Source organism: Labeo rohita, chromosome 9 (assembly GCF_022985175.1).
Source record: "Labeo rohita strain BAU-BD-2019 chromosome 9, IGBB_LRoh.1.0, whole genome shotgun sequence".
Classification (NCBI taxonomy): Eukaryota; Metazoa; Chordata; class Actinopteri; order Cypriniformes; family Cyprinidae; genus Labeo; species Labeo rohita.
Window position 1 is genome coordinate 22386804 of NC_066877.1, and position 22278 is coordinate 22409081.

The following is a 22278-nucleotide window of genomic DNA, read 5'->3' on the forward strand; positions in this document are numbered from 1 at the left end:
ATAAAACACAGCTGTGGATCATTCAGGTAACAACACAGTATTAAAATCAAGCGTTTGTAAACTTTTGAATGGGGTCATTTTTATAAATGTAACTATTATTTTCTCTTGTGGACTATATGTAAACGTCTTTTATGTGAAATATCTAAAAATAACATGCATTTTGTATGATCCCCCTTATTTTGGTAAAACAACTAACATTTTGCAGATTCTGGAAGGTGTATGTAAACTTATAGATATAGATATAGATCGAAAGTGTGTGTGTTTGTGTGTTTTTACAATTTGGCTATTATATGTAATGTACATTAGTTAAATATAACGTATAAAATCTCTGTGTTTGTACACACACATGTAATATAGTACACAAGCACGACTCTTTACTGTTTTATGATACAACAGTTCATGATCTGTTTATGTGTGTATGCTTTTATATGTCAGTTTTGGTTGCTCATTCTGATGACAACAGTGTATTTTCTTTCCCATCATTACTCCTGTTCCTTTTTCTCTCACTGTCCCTCCCCCCTCTTCTCTCTTTCTCTTTCTGGTCTCTGATTCTGTCTTTTCTGCCTGTCTTGTATTCTTGTTTAGTAGGTGAAGAAATGTTATTGTTCTGCCTTTGATCATCCATGACTGCCTCTAGGGCAAGGCAAATGTGAAAGTCTTGCATGTGCATGTGTTCCTACACGAGTGTATATGATATGCATTACTCAGCGCTTTGAACATATGTTACAGGCTTCGCTGAGCCTCTCTGTCAAATGATGTGTGTGTTCATGTGTCTTAGCTCTGTAGGTGTAATGGCTGTGAAAATCTGAGTTTTGATGGCTAAATGTAAAAGCCTCCAGGGACTCTCCTGCTCCAGTTAGCACTACATTCTGACTATATGCTCTAATAGCAACTGTCCATCAGCTCACATTAAAATATGCCACTGTTTCCTGCTACTGCCGTCTTTTCTTTTCAAAGCACTGGTTGCTCATTTCCAAGAAGATTACATTTAATATTAGCATTCAAAGCATACAAAATTATTGCAAATGTGACTCATACTTCCAAGTCTTGAAGCTAATGTGTGACAAAAAGACTGAAATTTAAGGTCACTGGTTATTACAGGAAACCTTTTGCAGCATTCATTTAAAACACTAAGCCGATTTGAAAAGTGACTAAGTAGCTGTTGAGGCGAAGATACTGTGCTCGTCTGTAATTATCACCATACCTTAGAAATAGACTGCAATCTGAAAAAAAACATTCACTCTGAATTAGGATTCTGTGTATCACAATGATAGGATGAATTTTGTAACAGATTTCAGTTTTCAACTGCCTCTAGACAGTTCATCTAGACAGATCACATATCAAAGTCTTCAAACCTTGCATTCCTGCTTTAACAAAAGAGATTTATTTGGCCTGTGCTGCCCTGTGAAATATGCAACAACCTCTGAATTGTCTCCAGAATAATAATTGATCGACACACAGTGCCAAACTGAGATAAGAAGAGTGAAACCTGTCTGATGTTATAAAACATTTGGCTGTAATTGATTTCTTCTCCTTTATGATAGGATATAATGACATAAAAAATACTTAGCCCCTAGCCTCCCTAACTTGATACACTTTTTGTGAGTGCATATCAGTGTACATGGAGTAACTTTAGAGGAATTCTTTCTTTGTGTGTGTGTGTGTTTCAGGGCACTATGAGGTAACCCCAGAGGAATGCTATGTGTGCTTGTCCAGGTCAGATTTCTCCCATTGATAAGAGAAATGAAGACTTTAAAGTGGTCAGTGCTATCTTGGCAAACTCACATACCACACATTGATTAAGGACATAGAGGTATTTACCTGTATTCTCAGATAAACCAGCAATTAGGACAATCGTCCCATTCAAAACATGTGTTTTTTTCCACAGTACAGAATGTTTAATATCCTTCTTGTGATTTCAAAAGGATGTTTTGAATACCTGCATAAGATATACTGATGTTGATGGGTCATTCTTTATGATAAGTGTTTATGAGAAGACTTAAAAGGATAGTTCAACAAAAATGAAAATTCTCTCTCACCCTACTCACCCTCATGTTGTTCCAAACCTGTAGGACCTTCGTTCATCTTCAGAACACTAATTAAGATATTTTTGCTGGAATCACAGAGCTTTCTGACCCGGCGTAGACAGCAAAGCAACTGACACGTTCAAGGCCCAGAAAGGTAGTAAGAGCATTGTTAAAATACTCTCATGAACACCAATCAAAGACTGACAAAGAAGAGAAGAAATTGATTAAAGTTGTTACTTCCATTTTCTTTGTGCACAAAAAGTATTTTCGTAGCTTCATAACCACTGATGTCACATGGACTATTTTAACAATGTCCTCACTACCTTTCTGGGCCTAGAATGTGTCAGTTGAGTTGTTGTCTATGCAGGGTCAGAAAGCTCTCAGATTTCATCAAAAATGTGACCCTGGACAATAAAACCAGTCATAAGGGTCAATTTTTTGAAATTGAGATTTATGTATCATCTGAAAGCTGAATAAATATGCTTTCCATTGATGCATGGTTTGTTAGGGATAGGACAATATCTGGCAGAGATACAACTGTTTGAAAATCTGGAATCTGGAATCTAAATATTGAGAAAATCGCCTTTAAAGTTGTCCAAATGAAGTTCTTAGCAATGCGTATTACTAATGAAAAATTATGTTTTGTTATATTTATGGTAGGAAATTTACAAAATATTTTCATGGAACCTGATCTTTATGTTATATCCTAATGATTTTTGGTATAAAAGAAAAATCTAATTTTGATTTGTCTATTGCTACAAATATACCCGCCACAGTCTCAAACATATTGATATAAAAAGTAGTTCTGTGTAGAATTCAATTGTATTCTGCGGTCTGCACCAACTCGCTCGTATGATCCGATCCATCCTATTGTGTCTCCGGACCAGAGCAGACTGTGGGTGTGTGCGTGAATCCAGACTATATTCACTGCAAGGAAAACCATATTTACACAGTCTGAATCCTTCCCTAGCCCCTATAGAGTGCACTACGCACCATTCACCATACAGAAAATATTCTGTGAACAAGAGATGGATTTCAGCCACAGCCCCAGCTTCTAGTTATAGTGTAGTGGGTGGTACTTTTCAGATTCTAGAGAGCATTTGATTGGACAGAAAGTTTAATGAGAGGCTGAAGTGCAGGGTGTTGTCATCAAAATCTTTGATCCATATTAGTGGAAGTTAGAGACTAAGTTTTGAATGCTTATGTCTTCTAAATGAGAATTTTGTGTTTGTTTTGGAGCACATTAGCTTATAGATAATCTTAAGGCCCTAACATATTCATACTAAAAGCCAAAAAAATTCATTTTGATTTCATGGGGATTTCAAAGAATACAGATATTTGCAGCTAGAGTCAATATTTGCAGTTAGACTGAATAAATGAGGTAAATTTTATTTGGACTAATTGTATTAAATCATTACCTGTGATGTAATTCCTTTGTTCCGTATGAGTTATAAAGTTGTTATCCATTGTTTGAACAAACAGGTACTTAAGTACATTTTCAATGAAATGTAATTTAATCAGCTGAATCGTTTGTCACAAATTAATTATTTAATGAAGCCCCCAAAATGTATATGAAGGCAGTGAGAGTGAGAGGCAGAAAATATATTGAGGAATTTAATTCCATCATGGTTTAATACGAGTGACTTGTGATGGAATAAATTTGCCCATGCTGTGATCTAATTTTTAGACTTGTAAATCCTCTTATAGGTGTGTATTTGTGTGCATGCTTTGTGCGTGTGTTGATGTGTTGCTTGCTTGCTTTGAGATGGCAGGTGGCACTAGAGCGTGAGTGCACTCCAAATTAGTAATTTATGAGCGGATAAATCAATGCACAAGGTCTGTGCTGGAAGTCTCAGTATAAAGCCTTGATACTCACTGCTTGCTAGCCTCATGTGACTCTTTAATGATGGTGTGATGGTTCAAAGGCTCCTTTTTTTTTTTTTCTCCAAACTCTTTTTTTTTTTGTCCAGGGCTTGTGAGTCACATCACTTTGATATGCCCCTGCGCTGCTAAATAACCAACCAATCAGAATACCCCTTTTGTCCTGCAATCTGTCAAGTCATTCACGTTTCAGCAGCTAAGAAAACCATAACTGGCTAGCAAGCTTAGGCTAAATGTGTTTGAAAGGTGTGGGAAAGTGCATATGTCTGCTTTGCGGTAATGTAGTCTCGCAATTTCGGAGATCAAATTTAAAGTGACACCATGAAACCGAGCAGTCAGAATTCCCTGAAGGTGGAGAACTGAAAAAACTCAAACAGAACAGCTAAGAAAAATAGCTTCCACAACAGCTCAAGTGAGAGGGATCTGTGGGCATACTAATGAAAAAGAATCGCTGAATACTAATGAAATACAGTTGATATCCTAAGGATCATACCTTCCGTTCTTTAATAAATTATCACTAGCGGATATATTGCAGGAAGGAGGAAGCAGAAGGCAAGCGAAATAAACTTACTTAGTTGGCTTCTGGACTGGCTAAAGTTGAGTAGTACTGAAACATATGCACCTTGATCTTGCCAGCAGAGGTGTTTTACAGTACTTTAGGCATTGCTGCAGTGAACTCTTGATGCTGTTCCTGCATTTGTTGTCAGTGATTTGAAGAAAAGCTGTGTGCATTCACATTTATGCATTTGGTAGATGCTTTTATCCAAAGTAACTTGCATTGCATTCAAGGTACACATTTTATTAGGTTTTGTTTTCCCTGGACTTGAACACATGATCTTTTTTGGACTGCTGCACTGCATTGCAGTTATTTTTTACTGAAATGAGATGACTCTAACCTTTATGTACATTATTACAACATGATTGCATTATATGTGATGTATTTATGGTATAAATCTTTTTCTCTCTCTCTTTTTAGGTTAATGTTTGATAACCGAAAGCCCCTAGAAAGGATCCTGTTATCTTGCACAGCTTCATGTATGTCCTGATCATCGTCCGCCCTTTAACTGCCTCCGCATTCCTCCCTCCGCTGCATTAAACCAGTCACAGCACGGACAGTATTACAATGGACACAGATTCCATCCACTCTGGCTATTCCCACCACTCCAACAGGTCGCGGGGGTCAAACAAACAGAGGTAAATGGCTGAACTGCCTGTGCATGTGCATGCACACAAACCAGACTCTCCTTCTTCCTCTAATGCATCTCTCTCTCAAGGATTTTCCTCACACTTATTCAAGCAGAAAATTAATATTGTCATCATGAAAAGATTCCGCATTTATTTAGAGCTTCAAGTGTATTAACAAAATTAAATGAATTTTTCGGTGAAACAATTCTGTTGCTCATTAGTGACGGGATGGGTTTAATTACTTGCAGATTAAATTATTGAGAATTTGCCTCTGATGATTCTAAATTATTACTTTAAAAAGGTAATTAGTGTCATAACTCATTAAAGAGATGTTTTTGTCTAAAGGTTCACGCAGTAATTTTTTCCTCATTAAAAATGAATACTCCTCACAAATATGAATAAAATGGCATATACTCACGTGAGATGAAGACTCTATTTGCGTAATTCTAGATTACACAAAACCAGGCTGATCTTTAAAGGGTATTTTTAGGTATTTTTCTGCACTTTTAACATTTTCTTTTTATGACTACATGACCAATATTGCAGGAAACCTAAAGCTTATGTTTTTGTTCAGAATAAAGTAGTGCTGGGCGATATACGGTAAATCGGTTTGAATTACAAAAAGCGTAGACAGCGTTGTTGTCCCTGTTAACTGCATACACTTCTAACTTATGGTTGAAAAACTTTTAGATCTATTAATAACACACAACTAATTCTTTAACTGAGCAAATAAGCCAACTGTAAATGACCATTAAAGGAGAAGTCCACTTCCAAACCAAAGATTTACATATAATGTACTCACCCCCTTGTCATGCAAGATGTTCATGTCTTTCTTTCTTCAGTTGATAAGAAATTATTGTTTGAATTTTTCTCCATATAGTGGACTTCAGTGGTGCCCCCAAGTTTGAACTTCCAAAATGTAGTTTAAATGCAGCTTCAGGGGGTTCTAAACAATCCCAGCCGAGGAAGAAGGGTCTTATCTAGCGAAACGATCGGTCATTTTTGAAATAAGTTGACAATTTATATACTTTTTAACCTCAAGCGCTCTTGTTGTCTCGTCTCTGCGATGCGCATGCGTAGTCTGTGTAATCCGGGTCAATACAGTTAGCGTATGTCCAAAAACTCCCGTCTTGTTTTCTTCTTCAACGTCAAAATCGTCCTACATCGCTGTTTTACCTTTTTTTGTAAAGGACGTTTGATCTTCTCTGCATGTTCACTTTGTAAACACTGGGTCGGTCCTTCGGCAGCAGTGTAGGATGATTTTGAAGTTGGGAAAGAAAACGAGATGGGAGTTTTTCAACATACCCTAACTGTATTGACCGCAGTTCACGCAAACTTAGACAAGACAAGCATGTTTAAAAAATGACAGATCGTTTTTCTAGATAAGACCCCTCTTCTCCAGCTGGGTTATTTAGAGCCATTGAAGTCACATTTAAACTGCATTTTGGAAGTTCAAACTTGGGGGCACCATTGAAGTCCATTATATGGAGAAAAATTCAGGAATGTTTTCCTCAAGAAACATCATTTCTTATCGACTGAAGAATGAAAGACATGAATATCTTGGATGACAAGGGGGTGATTAAATTATCTGTAAATTTTTGTTCTAGAAGTGAACTTCTTCTTTAACATAAAGGCACTGTTTGGGAAAAACCGTGATAAACCACCAAAATCCTAAAATTTTGGTCAAACCCTCCAGCACTAGGATAAAGCCAGAGACTTTCACATATTCTCCTAGGTCTCCTTGTCAGTGCTTACTGATATACTCTAAAACTATTAGACTGTGTTGACCCCACCCACTGTAATTAGGAGGTTATTTATTGAGCTCCACTATTGTTTGGTTTCCTATAAAATCTCCAGTGAAAGGCCCAAACAGGCCTGAGGAATTCCAGCATGAAAGCAAAGAATGTATGTGTCTTCACTAAGAAAGCCACAAATAAATGTCCTCTTTCTGTTCGGCTACAAACTTCCTGCCACTTTTTACTTCTTTATCCCTCTTTCTTTCTCTTAATATTCTTTGTCAGTTAGTTAACTATTTCTGGATGAACTAGAGCATATATCTTATCATCTCCATATCTTACCGTAATTATGTCTGTTCAGTACTTAGTCTAAGTATAACTTTTACAGACATGGACAAAGTAAAACTTGTCTCTAAAAGATGTGCAAATGATAGTTAAAGGGATAGTTCACCCAAAAATAAACTGTCATTAATTACTCATCCTCATGTTGTTCCAAACCTGTAAGACCTTTGTTCATCTTCAGAACACAAATTAAGACATTTTTGATGAAATCCGAGAGCTTTCTGACCCTCCATAGACAGCAATTTTGTGCAACATGAGGGTTAGTAGTTAATGACAGAATTTTCATTTTTGGATGAAGTATCCCTATAAAACAGTGATAATTAAAATATTTCCTACTCGCTAATATTTTTCACACACCACCTTCAAACTGTCTTTTTCTGTCTGTATCTGTATCTCATAGCATTCACTCATCTAGCCACTTTTCTTTGGATCAGTGGGCAGGCTCAGATATTGCTTTCTTCCAAATTTTAAATGAAGCTGATCTGCACAGTTTACATCAACACACATTTATAATATCAGGGTGGGGACGGACACCTCAATGTTTCACCAGGGGCTATCATACTGCCTCTCCCATTCAGCATCAACACCCAGTTTATATAACTACTAATTACAGTCCCATGCTTGCAGCAGGGTATTTAGAATACTAAAATACGCACAGAGTTTAATAGATCTGCACTGCTGGTAAAAGGGGCTTTGGTGTTTTATTAATTGATTACATTTTTTAAAAATCTCTTTGGGAACTCTGTGCCAAGACCAATAGCACTGTTAAAAGCAAAGGAAATATGTAGTCTGAAGACCATTTAGATCATTTTAGAAAATGAGAAAAGAAAGAAGAATTAGAGAATTTGGTGTGGTTTAGCAGTTAAAGATCTGGTTGAGGTTTGAACCGACATCAGCAGGACAAAGAGAATTCTTTGGGTTTTTTTTGGTTTTATTCTTTTGTGTTTTTGGACCCCTTCCAACAATGACTGTATGATTTTGAAATCCATCTTTTCCCACTGAGGATAACTGAGGGACTCATATGCAACTATTACAGACGGTTCAAACACTCGCTGATGCTCCAGAAGGAAAAACAATGGATTAAGAGCCAGGCGTGTAAACTTTTGAACAGAATGAAGATGTGCACCTTTTTCTTATTTTGCCTAAATATCATATTTTTTTAGTACTGCCCTTCAGAAGCTACAGAAGATACTTACGTGTTTCCCAGAAGACAAAATAAGTTAAATTTACCCTGATATTCAAATTCAGAAAGTTTGCACCCCCCGCCTCTTAATGCATCGTTTTGCCTTCTGAAGCATCAGTGAGTGTTTGAACCTTCTGTAATAGTTGCATATGAATCCCTTAGTTGACCTCAGTGTAAAAAGATGGATCTCAAAATCATTCAGTTACTGTTGGAAAGGGTTCAAATACACAAAAATGCTGTGAAAAAAAAAAACACAATTGTGGATCATTCATGTAACAACACAGTATTAAGAATCAAGCGTATGTGAACTTTTGAACAGGGTCATTTTTTTAAATCCAATTATTATTTTCTCTTGTGGATGTATATGTAAATGTCTTTTATGTGAAATATCTTATTCAGGTCAGTACTAAATACATCTTTAAATCTGTAACATACGTTTTGTATGATCCCTCTTATTTTGGTAAATTAATTAACATTTTGCAGATTCTGCAAGGTGTATGTAAACTTTTCACCTCAACTGTATATCACTGAAACCTACTTTATTTCAACATTTCTCATTTTCATTAAACTAATACTAAAACTTATAGACAAAACTATATAGATAAAAAATTACAAAAGCACAACAAAGTATTAAAAAGCAGAAAGTATTAAAAATCAAAAATTATAATAGTAATAGTCAATAAAAGTGAAATAACACTATTTATCTGATACGTATTTATTATTATTATTATTTTTCACGATGGTGAAATAAATAAACTTATCAGCTTTTGTGTCATGATGCCATTTGCTTTTTGCAGTGAATAATTGGCTAAACCAGGTGAAAACCACTGTTATGGTTAAAGCCATAGCGAAAAACTGAAAATTTTGTCATTTACTCACCCAAATGTCGTTCCAGGTCAGTATTAGTTTATTTCTTCTGCTGAACACAAAAGAAGATACTTTGAAGAATGTGGGTAACCAAACAGTTGTTGGTCCACATTGACTTCCATAGTACAGAAAAATAACATGGAAGCTAGTGTGTCATCAGTCACTGTAACAATGATATTGTCATGCTTCATTGTGAAAACTATATTATTAAACACAGACAGTGTGAGAACAAAAGCTCTTTGCAGATATTTGCTGTTATTTGCTTATGTCAATAATTACTCAGAGCGAGACACCTATGTTAGATGCTGTGATAGAATGTTTGCTTAAGCTTTTGTTTGCAGTAGTGCTGTATTTGTTTGTTTATCAGTTTTGTTTTATTCTAAGGCTTGTCTGACATCAGCTATGATGACTAAAAAGACTGAGTGATAGAGAGAGAAAGAGAGAGAGAGAACGCTGTGCTTGGATTAGGGTCGTCACAGCTCACTGCATCTAACCCAGTTTGCACCAGATGCTTCAGCTAGGGCATGTGCGAGACAGTGCTAGAGGAAGCCAGCGCATGTCAGCGAGAGGATGAGGAGGGAGAATGATGATGGTGGTTATCCTGTCATTAGTCTGAGTGTGTTTCCCAGCTCCCATCGCCATGGCGACAGCGTTTCCCTCACCTCCGTCGCTGTGTGTGTCTCTCTCGTGCAGTGAACGCAGCAGCAGGGATCGGCACAAATCACACAGCCGAGACAGCAGCAGCCGCTCAGACAAAAATGTCACCATCAGTGCATCATCAGCTCAGCCACAGCAGCCGGATCAAGGCTCCGCCCCCACAGACGCACAGGTGAGTCAGACGCTGAATATATTTGAGGGAGTGGATGTGACAGGGAGTATCACCATTGTGCCATTGATGTAGATTCCTTACTTGACTCCAGGGGAACTGAACCTGTGAGTTGCATGAATAAAACACCTTCTCAGAACACTCTATACAGACTGACAAGGATTAGCGTAAAGCAACAGAGAGCTTGGAAGCTGGGGAAACAGGAAAGGAAACAGGCAAGGAAACAGAACGTTTTAAGAAATGAAACGATCATATTCAAATTATTTTAATATTTAATATATCTTAACAAATCACAGCATTTTTTGGTTGGAAACCAGCCTTTCAGAATTAAAGTAAGTAATTAAAATTGTGATATTTCATATAATATCAATATTTTATATAAAATCTATTGTATTTTTATATAATAATAAATATTATATTAATATAAAACTTTAATTAAATATTAATTATATTAAAATTTGGGGTCAGTAAGTCTATTTACATTAGGAAATTATTTATTTTTAATTATTAATTATTTTTATTTAACAAGGATGCTTTAAGTTAATCAAAAGTGACAATAAAGATTTTATTTCAAATAAATGCTATTCTTTTAAATGTTCTATTCATCATAGAATCCTGGAAAAATGTAACTTGGTTTACATAAAATATTAATTAAGCAGCAAAGCTGTTTTCAGCAAAGATAATAATATTTATTGAGCAACAAATCAGTGTATAAGAATGATTTCTGAAGAATCATGACACTCTGGAGTAATGACTGCTGAAAATTCGGCTTTGCCATCACCAGTCATATGGGTCAATTTTTTTAAACTTACTTGGCCGAGATAGAACTATTTAAAAATCTGGAATTTGAGGGTGCAAAAAAATATTGAGAAAATCGCCTTTAAAGTTGTCTAAATTAAGTTGTAATGCATGTTACTAATCAAAAAGTAGGTTTTGATATATTTACGGTAGGAAATTTACAAAACATCTTCATGGAACATGTTCTTTACTTAATATCCTAATGATTTTTGGCATAACAGAAGAATTGATAATTATGTCCCATACAATGTATTGTTGGCTATTACTACAAATATACCTGGTGTACCTATGACTGGTTTTGTGGTCCAGGGTCACATATGTATTTTTAAATATGTTAAAATAAAGAACAGTTATTTAAATTGTAATAATATTTCACAATATTTCTGTTTTACTATATTTTGGTCAAATAAAAGCAGCCCTGCTGAACACAAGATACTAAAAGACTTCTATTATAAATATTTAAAGAAAAAGTCTTGCTGACCCCACTTTTGAACTGTAAGTTGATGTATTTATGCATGTATTTATATTATATATTTATGTATGTATATATATAAAGTAATTTTCTAATCCTTATTTTACTTATTGCGCACACTGCAAGCCAATAAAAATAGTCACACATCACTGTATACATACAGTGTATAGATGCATAAATACAGACATTCTTGTAGTTTTTAATGCTGCATTGCATATGCATTTGTGCAGAATATATATGATGAGACTGTATGTGATGGGACAGAGGGCGTCATCCTGACCTCTGAGCTCCAGCTCAGCAAACGCACAGGCCATAGTTAACAGAGTAAAGAGGATAACAGGGATTTCAGAGAGCGACATGCTCCAGAAAATAGAGAGATGCATTATGTTTATTGAATGCTATGTGCAGCCAGAGTATTTCATTTGTGAAGTGCCCAGTGTTTTGACAGATTAAAGCAATATTCAGAAATTTAAAATCAAAGAAAAGATGCCCCGCCTCAAAAAGACAATTTAGAGTCTTTTACAACTAAACTAGCATGTGATTTGTGTATATAGTTCTTTATCAAAACTACAAGCTTCACTTTAGTGCTTTTTTAGCCTTCAGTCTGCTTGCCTGCTAGCACTCCATTGTAAAAGTGAGCCACAGATGTGATTCATGCTGTTTCACACCGCATGCATAAACAGCACGCAAGTGGTGTTGCAGCTTAACTGCAATAGCAGGTTTACTTTGTGCTTTCACACTGACTGTGTTTCTGATGCATAAAAGAGCTGCAGCTTTATGCAGAAACTAAAGTGATTTCTGGTTTACCACAATGAGTAGGTGTGTGCAATTGAGAATTATTATTACAGATTTGATTGTGAGCAAAGTGGATCACATTTACATCCAAATAGTAATTACTGTACAATGTTAATCCAAACTCTATAAACTTTTTATACTATCTGGATTCACTCTGATTTACTTTATTTGCAGTGTTCGGGTGCCTGTCGATATATAAATTAAATAAAGGCAGATAGATGTATTTTTTGTCAACTGTCAAGTAACTGACTCTGTTATTTTGTGTTTCTTTGTAAAAGCCAATATTGTAAAACATTGTGTTAATAAAATGGTTTACAGTGTTTTCAATGTGTTTCTGCTGCATTCAGCACACTTAGAGTTGGAAAAATAGGCTCAGTGGTGAAACTTTACGAGCCAAAAAACATTTGCTGCTATGAGCATGCAGTGTGAAACAGACCTAAAATGTATATATCTGTTTTCCTGTGATGTTGGTTATCATATACTGGCATATAGCTGCATAGACACATATGTACAGGAAACAGTCAGGTCACAGGGAAGGTGAGGTGACTGTGCTGGAATATTTATTAGAGAGACAATGAAAAGGAAATGACAGAATTCGAGGGTAAAGTGTGTGTGTGTGTGTGTGAGTGTGTGTTTGTGTAAGGAGGGGGTTTTGTGGTGTAGACAGATATGGAAAATAGGAGTGACATACATCTCAGTATAAAGAGACACCGCTTTGTACTTCCTACTGGGTCTCAGTTATTCTGACCTACTTGGCTCCCCCTCAGGGGCAAAAGGCACACAAAGTTTTTATAGGTCCTCATGTCTGTCTACATTAATTTGTGCAAGAGTGTGTGTGTGTCTTTAATACTGTACACTTCTGCTTCAGAGGACTTAAAGACATGGATTGATCAGACCTAGTTATGAATTTTCAGTGCTTTATATTTTATAGATCAATACTGAATAAAATTACATTCATGTTCAAAAAGTTTTTTTTTTTTTTTTTTTGAGCAGTACTTTTCTTTGAATACTTTAAACATTGACAATAATAAGAACCATTATTAATTGATCAAGCAAATAATGACGGAGAATAATTCAGCTGCAAATCAGCATATTAGAATGTTTTCTGAAGGATCATGTAACACTAAAGACTGGAGAAATGGCTGCTGAAAATTCAGCCATCACAGGAATAAATTACATTTTTAGATATATTAAAATAAAAAAACAAGTTATTTTAAATTGTAAAATTGTAGTATTACTGTTTTTGCTGTATTTTTTATATCAGCCTTGCTGATGTTACCAAACCAACGCCTAACTTTTTAACATTAGTGTATATACTGTATAACCAGACATGAATCTGCCAGACCTTCATATGTGACCCTGGACGACAAAACCAGTCTTAAGTAGCACGGTTATATTTGTAGCAGTAGCCAAAAATACATTGTGTAGATCCAAATAATAAATTTTTCTTTTATGCCAAAAATCATTAGAGATCATGTTCTATCAAGATATTTTGTACATTTCCTACCGTAAATATATCAAAACTTCATTTTTGATTAGTAATATGCATTGCTAAAAACTTCATTTGGACAACTTTAAAGGTGACTTTCTCAATATTTAGATTGCACCCTCAGATTCCAGATTTTCAAATCTCGCCCAAATATTGTCCTATCCTAACCAACCAAACATCAGTGAAAAGCTTATTTATTCAGCTTTCAGATGATGTATAAATCTCAATTTTAAAAAATTGACCCTTTGACCTGGTTTTGTGGTCCAGGGTCACATATGCCAATACCAGCATTTCATAATCATTGAAGAGTTTTTATCTTCTCATAGATAATTTCAATTACAATGGCAGAGCTCTCATATTTAAAGGAGCGAATACACTGGTATATTTGGTAAAAATATCATAGTAAATCGAGGAAAGCCCCTGGCACTGCTAAAAGGTTAATGCCATGCCCTTGAACGGCTGTCAGGTCTATTCTTCCCTGTGTAATTTCATCATGTTGGCTCTGATCTTCTTTCGTCTTCCTGTCATTCAGCCTGAGCCTCTGGAATGTTTCCTCCTGTGAGGAAACTTTAGACGTTAATGAACAAAATGGCTTGGAATAGCAAGCATGTAAGTCATAACTTACTTGCTAAGAAAGGGTCTATGTTTATATTTGCTTGTTGTGGCCTTGTTTGAGGGTCTCTTTCTTGCTAGTGTCATTTTTATTTTTAAAACAGATGCTCTGGCTTTGTAATCTGATTGGCTGAATTTCAAAGGCTACATTGATTTATCTGTTGTTTCAGTATTTAGGCCTTGTCAGTATTTTTCAGGCGTATGTTGATGTTGTCTGATAATTATGTTGCAGTGATGACATATCTTGTAGGTCAACCTGTAAGTTAGTAACCTTTGGTGGGAAAAAAGAACAATAGGATTTTTCCATTGGCTTTTGGTTTATTGCAAAACAAAAATGTGTGATGAACAAAAGTTTATGATTCTTACATGTTTTGTTCATCATGATAGTCTTCACAAATGAACACAACTTTTGCATTTTGAAGCAATCACCAGAAAGAAAAAGTGTAGGCTATAAACAAACTACACCATGGTCACATGACGTCAGTGTTACCACCACTGAGCTTCCAATGACTCTTTCAGTCTTTATTTAAAAAACATTTTCCGTAAGTTTGAGTTAGAATAGTTTGCAAACGCTTGATTACAAACACAGTGAGGCTGTAAAATGGGAATAGTAGACAACTTGTTCTGCATAAACTTGTATGTTCCCAACAAGTAAAAGCTTTAAAAAAAATAATCACAGAGCCTCATCACCAGTGACAGATGTCTATTTTAGTCCCTCCCCTTCTTCCCAGATTCACTCACTCAAGATTGTTTTGCTTTGATTTGTCTCGCCTCTCATTCAGGCAAATAGCCCAGAGTCATAATGAGATACATAATCCTTTTCTAATGCAGTTTCTAACTTTTCAAAGCCAACTATTGTATTAAAAGGAATGTCTTGGGTTCAAAACAAGTTAATTCAGAATCAAGTTAAACTCTCTTGAGAGTGAGGCATGCTGTCCAGTACTACTGAATATCAGTTTAAATCATTGTGCTGTTAGTGTTCTCATGTGATTTTATAATAATGTCCATATTCCTCATTTTGATTTAGAGTTGTAAATCTGAGCAACACGCCTATGCAGGTTTATTTTGGAAAAAAAATGAGAGGAAAAGGATGGAGGGTGGAGAAGAGAGGGGTGCAGGAGTTTCTCACACTTGTTTACCACTCCCTCTCTTCCTGCTTTTCTTTCTGTGGTACAGCTCAGACTGTGGCTCTGTCAGAGGGAAATGAGCTGTACTCGAGTCAAGCAGAACACTAACACACATACAAACACACACTATTAGCTGTGCTGTGTGCTTCTTTTGTCTCGCTCAGTGGGGGAAGCACATTCAACAATGTGGACTGTGGGCAAAATGGAACAGATCAGAACTGCCCTCTGGTCACAAAGAATCAGCTCATAAGAGATATTCAATTAACAAAGGCATCATTATAAAAAATTACAAAATCATCTTTGTGGAATTATACGCTAATAAGCCAAGAAAATATAAAATTGTTGTCTGTCATCATTTATTCACCCTCATTTCATTGACTATTTAAACTCAAAATCAAGCGTGAATATCCAGATAAATCCTTTATCTTTTTAAACTGTAGTCATTCACACAAGAGAAGTTTTTTTTTTCCCCAACTTAACTTTATAAGAATGTTAAAGGAGAAGTTCACTTCCAGAACAAATGTTTACAGGTAATTTACTCGCCCCCTTGTCATCCAAGATGTTCATGTCTTTCTTTCTTCAGTTGTGAAGAAATTATGTTTTAAGGAAAACATTTCAGGATTTCTCCCCCTATAATGGACTTCAATGGTGCCCACGAGTTTGAACTTCCAAAATGCAGTTTAAATGCAGCTTTAAAGGGCTCTAAACGATCCCATCGAAAAACTCGAGGTCAAAAAAACTCCCATCTCATTTTCAACTTCAAAATCATCCTACATCGCTGGTTTACCTTTTTTTTGTAAAGGACATTTGATCCTCTTCAACGTTCACTTTGTTAACACTGGGTCAGTATTTCTGCAGTGATGAAGGACGATTTTGAAGTTGGAGGAAAAAATGAGATGGGGGTTTTTCGACATACTCTAACTGTCTTGACCCGGAATACACAGAGTTCACGCAGAGCTGGACATGACAAACATTTGGGGTTAAAATGTATATAAATGGTCAATTTTTTAAAGAAATAACTGATCGTTTCGCTAGATAAGACTTTTCTTTCTCGGCTGGCATCGGGCCTCTGCCCTTTGAAGCTGCATTTAAACTGCATTTTGGAAGTTCAAACTCAGGGGCACCATTGAAGTCCACTATATGGAGAACATTCCTGAAATGTTTTCCTCAAAAAAATATAATTTCTTTACGACTGAAGAAAGACATGAACATTTTGGATGACAAGGGGGTAAATAAAATTATCTGTACATTTTTGTTCTCCTTTAACTGTAAATTCAGATTCCGCTCATAAAACAAAATAATCTTGAACCTATATGTAATTCGTATTAAACAGTGCTCAAAGAGATCATTGGATGCTAAGTTCACTTTTACATGTTGTTTAAACATTAGTGTGTGTTGGCAGTGTATGTACAAATCTACCCTATAATGCTAAAAATCCATGCAGTAGTTTTTAATTAATCTGTAAAAATAATATTCCCTTTTTCAAATCGAGCCATTTTCAGATGCCTGTCGTTGTGGCATCACACCGTCAGAGGCCGCTCCCACGATAGTTGATTGACATGAACGTCTTACCTAAGATCAGTTGAAACAGTCCAACCTCCATGTTTTGATGCCGAAGCAGGGATCCCGATGTACATATATCCGCCTATGTTCGCATGAATCATTCGTGATCCACGTGATCATAAAAAACATTTTTATGAATCTTTGCGATCGCCTTTCCTTATAATGTGTTAGTTAGCAAGTTTAGAGGCTAAACGCGACTAAATGTGGCTAAAGTAAACAGGCTCGTCACTCCACAGAGATAAGAGAGGGGCGGGGTGAGCAGAGCTCATTTGCATTTAAAGCAGCCTCAACCAGAATGGGATGATTTTTGCAGAGCTGATTTTGACAAGGTAAAAATAGTGTTGTTTTACACTACCATTGAGAATTTTTAACCAAAGTATATTATAGACTTTTCATTAAGACCCTAAAGAATCATATGAACTTGTGGAAAATGGGCACCCGAAGACCCCTTTAAGCTGGTTTAAACATTTAAACGATGTCTCAAACGACATCACTACTGATAATTTCAGTCTGATCTAAGAGTTTGTGTTAACCTTTGCAAAAAGACCTATTGAAGGATGCAACCTGCTAGTAGTTATTATTTTTACTTGAATATTTAATTTCCCATGTGGAGAGCCAATAATTTGAAAGGTTATTTTTTTGAAGACTTAAAGGAACAGTAGCAAAAACAGTTTCATTTCAGCGTTCAAAGAAAGTAAAACTAAAAATTCTGGTGATAGAAAAAAATGATTAGCTAATTGATTGTAAGATTTGACCTCTTTTGGAATCCTCAAAAGAGTCACCTTAGACTACAGGTCTAAGGTGAGACTTTTGAGGATTCCAAAACGTTTTTTATTTTGTATGAGTAACTGTGTTATACTTCAACGCTCAAAGAATTGAGTATAAATTTTACAGATAATGATTACAGCAGTATTTTACAGTAGTATTTGCCTCTGCTGCTAACAAAACACTTTTTAGAGGTTGGCCTTGTGACTTCATCTGATGGCCTTTTTTTTTTTTTAAATAAACAAGTTCATGTGCATCCGTATTTGTGTTTCCACCAACTTTTACAACACACTTTGCTTCTTTAACCTTTTCCATCTGCCATTTCCTCACTTCTGGTGATGACCTGTAAAGTTATTTTTGCACATGGGTTGGCACAAACTCTAAACCGTGTAACAGAATGGGAAATTCTTTTTCTTTTTCTTTTTTTGTTGTCCTCCTTCTTTGTTGTCTTATTCTTTATTTCTTTAGGCCATAAGCTGTGCATCATGGTTCTTTGAATCTAACAATACCAGCTTATGCAAGCTCTGCCCTATTGCAAAGCTGCAGCAGTGTTGTTCCTAAACTCATTGAATTGAGCTTAGCAAATATAGTCGATGGTTGGCTCAGTAATTGCTGCATGCAGCTATATTTTATGTCTGTTATTATTATGATAATATTATTGCTGTCATTTACATGTATTGAAAACTTCTCAATTCAGATTCAATTCACTAAACTACATTACCATACAAAATACAGCTTCTGTTCATACAAATAGATGCATAAATAAGCAAACAGGTCCATAAATAAATATATAAATAGTTGCAGATGAATTACCATCCTTAGTGCAGAATAATCTGTAATGGAATTCTAATCTGCACTGCATTTCTCATTCTAGTGGCATTCACTCAGACGTCCTGCTGTTAGAAAGTTCTCATTTGTTGTTAGTCTGTCTCTCAGTTCTCAGGTTCATTTATATGCAGATGTATGTGAGTTTTGGGTATTTGTCATTAATGTATGCTGATGAGGGAGACCTGGGTATTTCCGTACTGTCTGTGTGAATTAGCTGTGAAGAATATTTGTCATCTCACCAACAGGGATGGAAAAGAGGGCAAATCAGAATTGATGTGTCTTTTCCTGTATTATCGATTCTGAGTGCTGGGGGTTGGGCCTCTGAGATAACAGGGCTTTTAGGAGTATGTTAAATTTTTTATGTGCATGATACATTGCTGATCCCCTCCCACCTCTTGACAGGATGACAACTGGGGAGAAACTACCACAGCGGTCACTGGAACATCAGACCACAGCTTGTCTCAAGAGGATTTGGCAGGCTTCGGGAAAGAGACGGAAGGTCCAGTAGAGAAATTGAACTGTGTGCGCTTCCTTCCTTTGGCCCTCACCCTCGTCCTAGGCCTGCTGGTTCTGGTCACCCCACTGTCCTTCCTGGTGCTGCCCCAGCTGATGTGGCCGGAGCGCCTGCAGGCTTGTGGTACTGCCTGTGAGGGCCTGTTTCTCTCGCTGGCTTTCAAGCTCCTCATTCTGCTGCTGGCTGGCTGGGCGCTCTTTGTGCGACCGGCACGAGCCTCCCTGCCCCGGATAGCAGTGTTCCGCGCCCTGCTGGGGTTGCTCACACTCCTCCTGCTGCTCTCATATTGGCTATTCTTTGGAGTGCGCATCTTGGATTCACAGGTATGGGCAAATGTGTGAAGGGACCATGAATAGTCAAGAGAAACATGTTGTGATTTGTGGAACTGTGATTGTATTCCGTTTTTATAAAATGAATAGTTTCAGATGTTGATGAGCCACATTCAAAGCAATATTAAAGGGGTCATTGGATGCAAAACTCACAAGTTGTTTGAACATAAATGTGTGTTGGCAGTGTGTGTACACAACCACCCAATAATGATAAAAATCCACCCAGTGGAATTTTTTTTTAATCTCTATAAATAATTCCCTTTTTCTAAATCAAGCAATTCTCAGCTTCTTGGCTGTGTGATGTCACACAGACCAAGGCCACTTCCTCCATAGTTGATTGACACGTCCGTCTTACCTTAGACCCGCCCTGAGTGAGCTGTGAACAGTCCGACTGCCATTGCTTCGACACCAGAGCAGGGATGTAGACAAGAATGGCTCCCTAAGCAATAGAGGTGTTTTGTTGTTGGCTGTAATAATGATCATAACAGTCCCGACATCTGAGCCGGTGAAGACCCAGAGGATTAACGTTACTTTCGTTTTTGGCGGGAATGCGCCCTCTGATCTACCTAAATGCGTCTATGTTCGTGTGAATCATTCGTGATCCAGCTTCACCTATACAGAAGATGTAAGTATAAGGGTTTTTTTAATGAATCTTTGCAAATCGCCATTCCTAATAATGTGCTTGTTAGCGAGTTTTGCGGACAAATGCGGCTAAAGTGAACAGGACGACTCGTCACTCCACAGAAGAGAGGGGCGGGGTGAGCAGAGCTCATTAGCATTTTAAGGGACATGCAACAAAAAGGGTTGCTGTGTAAAGAGCCGATTTTGACAAGGTAAAATGAGTGTTGTTTTACACTACCATTGAGAAATTGAGAACAAGTCAAAGAGAAAAAATTATCACTTCATAAACTGGCACTAAATATCACTAAGAAAAGTAGGAGAAGTCACTGAACATAATAATGTTCACATATAATAAGTTACTTGTGATTCAAAGAGTGCAGACGAAACACAATACATGCGGTCATTGTTTCAGAGGGAGATGCCAGCTGTTTGTGAACGCAGTCTTTCAAGACAGTTCTATGAGGCAATTGTATAAAAAATGCTTTGATGGCAGACTTTTCTCAGGTATTTTAAAATGACTATAACAACATTTCAGATGCTGTGCAATGAGATCAGTCTGCTAGTTAGTCAAGTTATCCCATCCCATAATGAAGTCACATGACTTTGTGCGTGTGAAGGAATTCATTCGCAAAATGCGTTTCCATCTTCCATTATTCGCATTAACCCCTTTATCGCACAATTCAAAAACCACCTGAAGCAAATGTAAAAACTTTTTTTGTGAATTAAGGGATTTTTTTTTTTTTTTAATTTTCAATCACTCATTTCTGATGTGAAACTTCAAAATGCGCACAAAAACAGGGTGATGGAAACATAGTTATAGACTTTTCATTAAGACCTTAAAGAATCATATCAACCTGTGGAAAACAGGCATCCAATGGCCCCTTTAAAATATTTACAGATATGCCAAAGGTCTGTTATGTTCTTCTAGGCTGCATTTATTTGTTCAAAAATATAAATATAGTAAAAAATTATTACAGTTTAAAATAACAGTTTTCTGTTTAATATATTTTAGAATGTAATTTATTCCTGTGATGGTAAAGCTGGGTTTTCAGCAGCCATTACTTCAGTCTTCAGTGTCAAGCGATCCTTTAGAAACCATTCTAATATGCTGAATTGGTGCTAAAGAAACATTTCTTATTATTATCAGTGTTGAAAATCTTGATACCTTTTTCAGGTTTCTTTGATGAACAGAAAGTTAATTGAACAGATTTTATTTCAAATAGAATCTTTTGTAACATAAATGTCTTTAATGCCACTTTTAATCCATTTAAAGCATTCATGTAAAAAAAAAAGTATTAGTTTAAGACATTATTAAATTGTTATTTTATTATTATTTTATTAAGTTATTGTAACACTGAAAATAAAGATAAAACAGGACTTTTCTTTGAAGAACTTCACTATATTCAGTACAAGTGCTTTTGATTCCCTTGGCTTATTGCTTTACTATCTGTGCTTGACAGGATGAGAACTACCAAGGCATAGTGCAGTTTGCAGTATCATTGGTGGATGCTCTGCTGTTCATCCATTACCTGGCAGTAGTTCTGCTGGAGATCCGGCATCTGCAGCCCTGCTTTTCTCTCTGTGTCGTGCGCTCCACCGATGGAGAGACTCACCACTACAACCTGGGACAGCTCAGGTGCCAGCTGATTACAGTGATCAATAAAAAACTACAATATGCTGTTTAACAGTCTAATAGATGCTCTTTAGTTAAAAGAAAGAACAAGAAAGAAGATACTAGTCACACTTCAAAATACAGGTTCCAACTAATACTATATAGTCCTACAGAACTAAAAAAGTTTATGTTGGAAAATTATTTTTAGATTCTACCTCTGTAGAAGAACAATTATGTGTTGATGTGTTTAAGAATCTAGAAACCAATAAGCTGATCTGAGGAACCTTTTACCAAATAAAGAAGCGTATGCAGTAAAAATGTTTTAATTAGAAATGGGTTCTTTAGTGAAATGTAAAAATAATTTAAGATTCTTTATTTTTATAAAGTTTCATACATCAAATCTGCAAATGAACTATAGTCAAACCAAAAAGTATTCTGACACCTTCAACATTTTTCACATTATCACAGTTTATTCACTATAGTTTAGAAAATGGTAATAAAATATGACAAGAACTCAGAGTTCAACTGTGTTGGAACAAATGAATTGCAGTTAAACCAAAATATATTCAGAAACCTTTCAGACATTATCTTTATTTGCTATAGCTTAGAAAATTGTAATAAAATAACTCAAAAGAACTCAAGAGTTAAACTCTGTCAAAACAAATTGATAGGAATAGATAGAAATAGATTGATAGAAAGGTATGTA

At 36.1% G+C, this 22278-nt stretch overlaps 1 protein-coding gene across 6 annotated transcripts in view; it reads left to right on the forward strand.

Moving 5' to 3' along the window:
* Positions 1–22278, forward strand: part of vangl1 (VANGL planar cell polarity protein 1) — a 37313-nt gene that overhangs the window by 5111 nt on the left and 9924 nt on the right. For 2 of the 6 annotated variants that reach the window (XM_051119976.1, XM_051119977.1), the window contains exons 2-6: positions 1671–1813; positions 4885–5102; positions 9915–10050; positions 18899–19333; positions 21421–21596. In XM_051119976.1, coding sequence (XP_050975933.1) covers positions 5032–5102; positions 9915–10050; positions 18899–19333; positions 21421–21596 — 818 coding nt within the window. In that variant the 5' untranslated portion in view covers positions 1671–1813; positions 4885–5031. The remainder of the gene's footprint in view (positions 1–1670; positions 1814–4884; positions 5103–9914; positions 10051–18898; positions 19334–21420; positions 21597–22278) is intronic. The other 4 variants (XM_051119978.1, XM_051119979.1, XM_051119974.1 and 1 more) reach the window with 2 other exon arrangements.